Source organism: Sinocyclocheilus grahami, unplaced genomic scaffold (genome assembly GCF_001515645.1).
Source record: "Sinocyclocheilus grahami isolate Dianchi unplaced genomic scaffold, SAMN03320097.WGS_v1.1 scaffold575.1, whole genome shotgun sequence".
Classification (NCBI taxonomy): Eukaryota; Metazoa; Chordata; class Actinopteri; order Cypriniformes; family Cyprinidae; genus Sinocyclocheilus; species Sinocyclocheilus grahami.
In genome coordinates this window covers 204941-214797 of record NW_015505754.1, presented here as the reverse complement: position 1 = coordinate 214797, position 9857 = coordinate 204941, and the positions used below count along the sequence as shown (strand labels likewise).

Genomic DNA, 9857 nt, shown 5'->3' with positions numbered 1-9857 from the left:
AAGTCATGTCACTCGGCGGCCATCTTTGAAACGCCTCTCGGGCGTGCAAGTGCAGCTCCTATATCTCTTTGAATGGGGAAACATCAAATTCTCCAAAACTGTGCACTAAGCTTAAGATTAAATTTCATATTTGAAGTCACCAAAGCAATCTGACAACAACTGTGTCATAAATGTTGTTACTTTTGCTCAAATAGCGTTATAAAAAGCTTATTTTTCAGGCTAGATCAGCCAGTGCGCATGCGCAGTCCTGAGCGCTGACTGTTTCTATAGCAACCGGGACGCTTCTAACAGCAGCTGCAGTGATGCTCTGACTTTACCGCTTAGCGATTGGCTCTTTCATTCAGAAGGTGGGGCTTCCTGTGATTGAGCGGCCATATTGAGCGTGGCATTTTTCCCCATTCAAAACTATACGAGCTTTGGATAAAGTGACTGGATGTACAAAGACACTAAACTACAACACTGACCATATATCAAGATAAGATTAACAATGTTAATAATAAGTATGTTTTATGAAGTCTTAGTAAGAGTGGATGTATTTTGTGTGTTTATGAGTACAGATGGTCGATTGAGCGGCCATATTGAGCGTGGCATTTTTCCCCATTCAAAACTATACGAGCTTTGGATAAAGTGACTGGATGTACAAAGACACTAAACTACAACACTGACCATATATCAAGATAAGATTAACAATGTTAATAATAAGTATGTTTTATGAAGTCTTAGTAAGAGTGGATGTATTTTGTGTGTTTATGAGTACAGATGGTTGGTGTCGGGACATCAGAAGTGAACCTGGATCAGTTCAAACATAGTTTCTGCAGTCTGTTGGGCACAGATGAGGACAGCTGGGGTCTGTCCTACACAGGTGAGGTCAGAGGTCATGTGACCCCTGCATTCTATTCAGTTAAATCAGTATTATTCATTTAAATACATTAAAAAGCCTGCATGTCTGTGTATAAAAAAAGATCCATTATATGTCATTTTATATATACACTACAATTCAAAAGTTTGAGGTCAGTAAGATTAATACTTTTATTTAGTAAGGACACATTAAATTGATCACAAGTGACGTAAAAGACATTTATGTTATAATAGAGTTCTATTCCAAATAAATGCTGTTATTTTTAACTTTGTATTCATCAAAGAATCCTGAAAACTAAAATGTATCATGGTTTCCACAAAACTATGAAGCAGCACAACTGTTTTCAATATTGATAATAATATTATACTGATTTCTGAAGATCATGTGACACTGAAGACTGGAGTAATGATGCTGAAAATACAGCTTTGATCACAGAAATAAATTACATTTTACAATATATTACAATAGAAAGGGGTTATTTTAAATTGTAATAATATTACTGTATTTTTTATCAAATAAATGAACATAAGAGACTTCCATCAAAAACATAAAAAAATGTATGTGTATGTATGTGTTTTTTAACTCTCTGTCTTCATCTACATTTATCATGGGTCAGGTCACTTGCACCATAAGGGGTCAAAGGTGAACTTTTCGTCACGGTTCGGTCAAGGGTCCATAATCGGGGTCCATCTGGACAGCTGGCACGGCACCCTGAGCTTCTACAAGAACCGCCGCTGCATCGGTAAGACATGCTTGCACTCTTTCCTGTCCTGCATGAATGTATACAATACAATCTTTCTTATTCTTCCTTTTTCATCTCTATCTATCTATCTCTCTATCTCTCTATCTTCGGTTCTGTCAGGCATAGCAGCTACTCACTTGCAGAATAAGCGTCTGTATCCGATGGTGTGTTCGACTGCGGCCAAGAGCAGCATGAAACTGATCCGTTCACATTCTGTGCCCACAACATTACAGTACCTGTGCTGCATGCAGCTGCGCAAAATGCTGCCCAACTGCGCAGATGCTCTGCACGTGCTGCCGCTGCCGCCGGGTCTGCGTCTGCTGCTGTCTAAGCAGCTGGGATGGGTGCTGACCCTCGGCTGCGCAGACGCCTGCACACACAACAGGGAAGACAAGGCCACACAAACAGAAGACGGCGACTATGATGAATACATGAGCCCCTTTCCTTCCCACAATCCCTCTGACACCGAACGCGTCTTTATTTCTAGTTCCTTCTCTGATAACCCTGGCTCTTACCGCGGTAAAGATGAGCCTCTTGATTCTGCCTCCATATATCCTACTTCCTGTCCAGGTGATGCACAATATCAAGAAACCGTCTCCATAATGGATGTTACCTGTTACCTCGATTCCCCCTCACCTTCTGACCTCTTCTGTGGCTCTGCCTCCAGCCCTGACCACAATTCCCTCCCTGACCCTAAATTCCAGCAGGTATCTGCTTCCTGTCCTTGCTGCGACTCGCCGGTATCTGTTTCCAGTGACGGCTGTAAGGGAAATGATGCCAGTTCTGTGTGTAAACCCGAACACACCGGTTCTTGCATTCTATGCTCCTCCTACACTCCACCAGGCCACGCCTCCTTATGGCCTGACTCCGCCTCTGACTCAGATGACTTCTCTTCAGAGCTGGAGACGTGCCAGAGGAAACGCTGCCGCTGGACATGAGACACCACGTTTACATGTAAATCACAGGTCAAAGGTCACATTTAATGGCAGAGTTCATGGTTTACTCACCCTCATGCTGTTCCAAACTCATTTGAGTTAGCTGAAATCGTGATATTGCTTAGTGCGATTATAAAATCGCAAAGTCTGCGATTTAATTAAATATATTTCAGGAAAAGAGAATTTAAGAGAAGCACTTATAAACTAGCTGTTGTCTGCAAAAAAGGAGCTGTTTTTCTGCCAAAATAAAGTTTGAGAATTAAGAAATTAATAATTATATTAAATATATAAAATAATATTTTTTTCTTAATAATTGCTTTATTTTACACTGTAATATTTTTTTTCTTATTTTCTTTATTTATTATTAATAATAAATTAACACATAATAATAATAATAATAGTCTTATACAAGTCATAAATATATAATCTGAATTTTTCGCAAAATTGTGCACGCCTACAAACAGTCAGAGGAAACCTGGAGGTTTTTTTAAAATAGCATCTTAAACCACAAATTTCAAATTTGAATTTTTCCCCCGAATTGTGCAGCCCTAGGTATGAGGCCTTCTTTTCTGCTTAAAGAATCTTAACTTCTCATTTTTGTGTCCTACAGAAAAACATGAGGGTGAGTAAATGACATAATTGTCATTCTTACACGAGCACATCCTACAGTTCAACTCAAACCGCTCGTCCTCAGCCCTTGCCAAACTATCAAAATTCATTCACTGGACTTGTTGTGAATTATAACCTTCGTGAGATCCAGTGAATCAGTGGCTTTATTTCTTAGTAATCCGTCTTAGTCTTTTTCCATTAATTCATTATTCAGGGTTCAGGATGGGGTTAAAGGTTTAAATTTCTCAGAAACTTGCTCATTTCCAGTGCCAATGTTTCCAGTCAGGTGACCCTTGTTTTGAGAAATTTTATCTTGTATATTAAGGTAGATCAACACATGCCAAACATCTTTTGCAGCAGTATTATAGTCATCAGTTGTTTGAAACCTCAATTCCAGCAGATTAGTTCTGTAAATACTCTCCTGTACTGTAGAGCCTGTTAATAAGTCTATTAATTAATTACAGTATCTTATCATAATTCAATATCAGAGAGCTACAGCTCTGCTGTGACACCTAACTACATTTCTGATTTGATAAACACTGTAGATTGTGTATTTTCAGATATGACGGTGTATTTATTCACTTAACTTTTATTGATTAGTTTAACCTCCCCTCTCTTATTATTAATATTTGATTATGATTTATAATATACTCTCTATTTATGAGTGAGTGATTTTGTACTCTTTTGCATGTTTTCTTACTGATTACATTGTTTTGAGGTAAAAAAAATGAACAACAAAAAAGCTCATTTCATAATTGCATGTTTTTCAAGTATCTAATTTGCTCTTTTTAATTTGTGTTTCACCAATATTAAACTTCTGAGCATAACTCGTCCCAACTGTGTTTGTTGAATTGAATTTTATTTTTCTATTTTGTTTTCATTTCAATTTTAGTCCAAGTTTTAGTGTTTTTGTTGTGTTTTGTCATTTTTATATATCTGTATAGTTTTTTTATTACATTTTTCATAGTTTTAATTAAATTAGTAAATGTTTAGTTCTTTTTAGTATTTCAAATGACATTTTTAGGACTTAAAATGAAAATGAGAAATTGTTGCCTTGGCATCTAGCTGAAATAATAATAAAAAAAATAAATCTGCAAAAATGTCAACAATTCTGTGTTTTTCTGTCAATATGGTGTGCTGTGTGTACATTAATGATTTTAGCAAATGGCTGCAATATAACAAAGAGTGAAAAATTTAAGGGGGTCTGAATACTTTCCGTACCCACTGTATATATTAGTTAATGGTAATAAACCTGTCCCAAAGTAATGGATTCAAATTTCAGCACACATACTGATAAAATGCAATGCAAGTTTGAAAAAAGCATCTGAAAAAGCATAATCTTATTAATGAATCGATGACAATCAATGAAATGCATCTTCTATTTAAAATAATAATAGTCCAGTCTGAATATGAACACCAATTATAAGACAGATATTTAATTTTGATATTTTCATTTTGTAAGTCTTAACTTACTAAGACAATGACATCAGTTTTAAATAAACAATACAAACATTATAACATTTAATTTTCAAGTATTGATGGCAGATCCATTATTAAGTTCATAATAGAGAATGAATATATCAATTTGAGGCACAAACTTCTATCTTTAGGTTAGTCTTCTATACTGGCAATAAAGTGCAAAATTCATTCCCACAAATCTGGGCTTAATCCAGCAGGAGATGAGGATTCTGGGAAGTGAGAAGGCGATGTATACGGCCAGCGAGCTCAGGACCAACACGCCTCTCTTTGGCTCCGCCTACCACTGCGAGATCAGCCAATAGTCTGCGTCGCTCCTCCTCATAGGCCTGTTGGAGCAGTTAGGAGGAGAGTGAAAGTATATAAAGAGAGACGTTCAGAGAGAGTCTGAACACACGTCACCTGCAGCAGGAGGGAAGGAGAGGGGTGGGCGCTCGTCACGGCTTTGGCCAGAGCTGGACTGACGTGTCCACACCTGAGCGAGACAGCGGCCGTCTCTGTCCACTCGCACACCTGCTGACCACGAGCCGTCCATGCAGAACCCCAGATCAGGGTCACCACACAACGCCCTGAGAACAAAACACCCGGAGCTATTGTTGGCAAAGAATAGTGTCTTCTGCATAATGAGCAGTTAATAATACTATACAGTGGTTAGATCCCTAATTAGTTTCTTCTTAAAGGAATAGTTCATGCTACTGGCTAAAATACATTTACATTTAGTCATTTAGCAGACGCTTTTATCCAAAGCGCCTTACAAATGAGGACAGTAAAAGCAGTCAAAACTAACAAAAGATACAATAACGCTTCCTCCGGTGAAAAAGCCATCTTGTCTGAATCAGGAGAGGAATCTGCACAGATCAAGCACTGTTTACAAGCCAAAACAGCTCTAAACGAGTATGTGTGTGGATTTTGATGCGAGAGACAACAGGAAATTGACTTTTTCACTGGAGGAAGCGTTATTATGGATTATGGACTTGTATTTTAGCCAGTAGCAACAGTTAAAATGCCTTAATGATGGATTTGTTTCAGCTTTTGTCTTCACAAGACGTTAACTGATGGACTGGAGCGGTGTGGATTACTTGTGGATTATTGTGATGTTTTTATCAGCTGTTTGGACTCTCATTCTGACGGCACCCATTCACTGCAGAGCATCCATTGCTGAGACACTGATGCAATGCTGCATTTCTCCAAATCTGATGAAGAAACAAACTCATCCTAATCTTGGATGGTCTGAGGGCGAGCACATTTTCAGCTAATTTTCATTTTTGGGTGAACTATTCCTCCAATAACAATTCATAAGAAGCATACATCATTTCTACCCTAAATTTGTACAAGAGATTTTAAGAGATTAAAAGAAAAAATTGGAAAAAGTAAACCCAGGCCTTTTGGATGATTCATTTTGTGTGATGTTAAAACGTACTTGTAAGGTCTCTTAGATAAAGCTTTGGTAACTGCAACCACATGACCGGTCACTTCCTGCCATCCGAACAGGAAGTTCACCGACACATTCCAGTTGAGCTGGAGGTGAACCAACAGCTGCCCGTCACAGAAACAAGACATAATTACTGAAAGCTTACATTAATGCGCATAACTATACATATAAGATATCAACTACAATATATTTAAATATACAGTATGGTGTGTGTGATAATCGAGTCATTGTGTGTAAATTCAGCCTGATTAGTTATCGTTTAATGTGTTTTATTGTATTATGTTATTATATATTCATTTTTATTTACAGTGTATAACTGCACATTCTATTAGATTAAATGCTTTCACTGAGCCTTTCTTGCACAGTGTTATTTTGATTACAGTATAGAATTATTCAGTGTATATCCTATATATAATTTAAATCAAATATTTGTTCTGTTTTTTTATGCCTGTTTAAATACATAAATATGGTGCAGTGACCGGTGTGCAACACTAGAGGTAAGTATTCAGCTCAAGGACAAAAATGTATAAGGCAATCACAATCTCAATCAATTTGACATATTCTACTCAATTCAAAAAGACAATTAAGGCAAAATTAAGATGGCTTTAACAAAAATATTAAATAAAAAATGAAAGTATAAAAAAATTGTACATTGACTAATTTCTGCACCAAAATTAATTCGACTTTTACATAAAGTCAAAAGCAGATCACTTTAAATTGTTTACTTTCTTAATGCATATTTCTGGTTTTATTGTACATGATTCATCTGTACATGTTTTCCAAAGAAAAACATCTTTATAATCTTTACTGAGAACTGAAGCGGTTCCTCTTCCTCTGAAATGACTTTCCTTTTGCACTGATGTCTCTCGAGCTTACTGCACTGGATAATGATTTAGTCATTGTTTTAACAAGCTCTCATTCTGTCTGGCTCATTGAATATCAGAAATATGTCATATATTACAGAAGTAAAACATTTTAACACCCATTTCCACTGGCTGGCTATTGATCTGCATTATGATAGGAAACTCTACAAAGTCCTGAAAGTATCCAACGACACACAAAGGCACTTTTTCTTTCTCAGATTCTGTACTCACTCAATAAACAAGGGCTTTCATTGGCAAAGACATTACAAACACACCTGTGAAAAGCATTAAGACACATTGAATCTCGTGTGTCTCTCTTCATTTCTCAGTTGTCCAAAACCGTATCACGGCGTTCTGGTTCTGCGGGAAGGAGCTGGCTCTGGCGTTTGGACTGACCCTGGCTTTCTCCAGCTTGGGCAGAAGGTTATTTCCTTTAACCAGGAAATTAACGTTCTTAGAATTGACAAGACGGTTGACCCTGAGTGGTCAGCTAAATATCTACAGTGGATCTAAAATATGAATAGTTAATTATAACTAGTTATGGTTAATTATTCATATTTCCTGTCGTTGAGCTAAATTCGCTACAGTACGGTATGCAGTGGACGCAGTGGGGAGGTGAGAAACACAGCATGCACACGATTAGGCCCTTGATCTGTTGTTTTGGGAATGTTTCCGAGCCTTATGCATCTATTTTATTATGTGCGAAGGCACGTTCCTGTGTGTTCTTGGCTTCTTGTCGGCTGTAACAGTCAGCGTTCTGGATAAGATGGGCATGAAGCAGCTGGGATTGGATGGAGTGATTCAGGAGGAGTCACGTAAACTGCTGAGACACTGATAAAGATGCCACAAGTTGATATATGTTGAGAATACTATACTCCTATACTAGTCTCGCTATTGCTGCAGTATAATATAATAATGATAATAGTAATAAACTTTATTAATAAAAAGTGCTTTACACTGACACAAGCACAGAGTACTTCACATAAAATAGATAAAATACCATAATTAATCTAACATAATGACCCATTTTATAATAACAATAGATTTTGAAATTGATTACAATATAAAATTAAAATACAAATAATGCATAATGCAGGAAAAAAATAATAACCTTAATAATAAAAAAGAAACAAAAAAGTATAATACACAATGCATAAACCTCCATCGCCGATGCCAGGTACAGTCATGAGCCATATAGATGTGTCTAGAATAAAATAGATCTGTACACGTTGTTCATGTGTTGCTGTGTGTGTGTGTTTTCAGTAAGTTTATCCAGGATAAATACAGTGGATACAGCCAGAAGGAGGCGGCGTACATCGCAGGCGCTGTGTATGACAGCTCACTGGTTAAACAAAAAATTTAATATTTTGCATGGCCTTGATAACCGCTTGCATTCTTGCTGGCATTGTTTTTGTCTACTTTTCCACACTCTCTGTTGTTATTGACTGTAATTGGGCATCTGAATAAAAAAATGAATAAAGTGCTTTACTATTTTTTTCTGCCTTTGTTGTAAAACAGTAAATTTTAAAATTCATGGATGACAACAATAATTTTATTTTAGCAATAGAAACACTACTGTGACTAAAGAGCTTAGATTGATTTGAACCATTTGATGTTGTGATACAGCTGCTATATTTTGTGTGTGTAGAGAGTTCAGGATGTGAAGCGTCTGTCTCTCAGATACTGGCTGCTGGTTCTTACCATCATGTTCTTTTATAATGGCATCTTCCCCTTCATCGCCGATGCCAGGTACAGTCATGAGCCATATAGATGTGTCTAGGATAAAATAGATCTGTACACGCTGTTCATGTGGTGCTGTGTGTGTGTGTTTTCAGTAAGTTTATCCAGGATAAATACAGTGGATACAGCCAGAAGGAGGCGGCGTACATCGCAGGCGCTGTGTATGACAGTTCACTGGTGCTGTCTGCTGTTGTCGGCATCCTCATTGTAAGTCAATGCTGATTACTATCAGATGAACAAGCACTACTGCGTGTTACAAAACACACTAAACTCACAAAATAAAGTTAGAATCGCTCCACAGATATTTAAATGAGATATTTACACATATGATTGCACATTTTGACTTAATACTTTTATTCGGCATGGATGCATTAAATTGATCAAAAGTGACAGTAAAACATTTATAATGTTACAGAAGATTTCTATTTCAAATAAATGCTGTTCTTTTCAGTTTTCTATTCATCATACAATCCTGAAAACAAAAAAAAATGTATCACCGTTTCCATAAATAAAAATGAAGCGGCACAACTGTTTTCAACATTGATAATAATCATAAATGTTTCTTGAGCAGCACATCAGCATATTAGAATGATTTCTGAAGATCACGTGACACTGAAGACTGGAGTAATGATGCTGAAAATACAGCTTTGATCACAGAAATAAATTACATTTTACAATATATTCACAAAGAAAACAGTTATTTGAAATTATAATAATATTTCACAATATTACTGTTTTTACTGTATTTTTGATCAAATAAATGCAGCCTTGGTGAGCAGAAGAGACTTATTTCAAAAACAGTAAAAAAAAATCTTACAACCCCAAACATGTATGGAGAAAAAATTAAATGTATCATGAAATTTATATATATATATATGGCATGATATCATCACTATATGATGCCAATAAAGTACTTTGTGGTAAGTCAGTTTAATGTTAATTGTGTTTGTGTCTGTGCTGCAGGACTATGTGGGGCTGCGCGGTGTGTTTGCGAGGCTCTGTGCCGTATTGACGCTGTGTTTGGTCTGCTGGCCTTCACATTCGTCCCTCCTCTCATATCAACCATCTGGCTCGGCATCACTTACTCATTTGCTGCTGTGAGTATCAGTCATGAACACACACACACACACACACACACACACACACACACACACACACACACACACACACACACACAGAGAGACACACAGAACAGACACTA

At 36.9% G+C, this 9857-nt stretch overlaps 1 protein-coding gene and 1 pseudogene across 2 annotated transcripts in view; both read left to right on the top strand.

Annotated features, from left to right (window-relative positions):
• LOC107556645 (SPRY domain-containing SOCS box protein 3-like) overlaps positions 1-2760 on the top strand; it is an 8301-nt gene extending 5541 nt beyond the window's left edge. The window contains exons 6-8 of one of the 2 annotated variants that reach the window (XM_016239781.1): positions 1476-1601; positions 1722-2171; positions 2269-2760. In XM_016239781.1, coding sequence (XP_016095267.1) covers positions 1476-1601; positions 1722-2171; positions 2269-2639 — 947 coding nt within the window. In that variant the 3' untranslated portion in view covers positions 2640-2760. Of the gene's footprint in view, positions 1-1475; positions 1602-1721 lie in introns of both variants that reach the window. The other variant, XM_016239782.1, reaches the window with a different exon arrangement.
• Positions 2761-6912: 4152 nt separating this feature from the next.
• LOC107556626 (major facilitator superfamily domain-containing protein 1-like) overlaps positions 6913-9857 on the top strand; it is a 5637-nt pseudogene continuing 2692 nt past the window's right edge.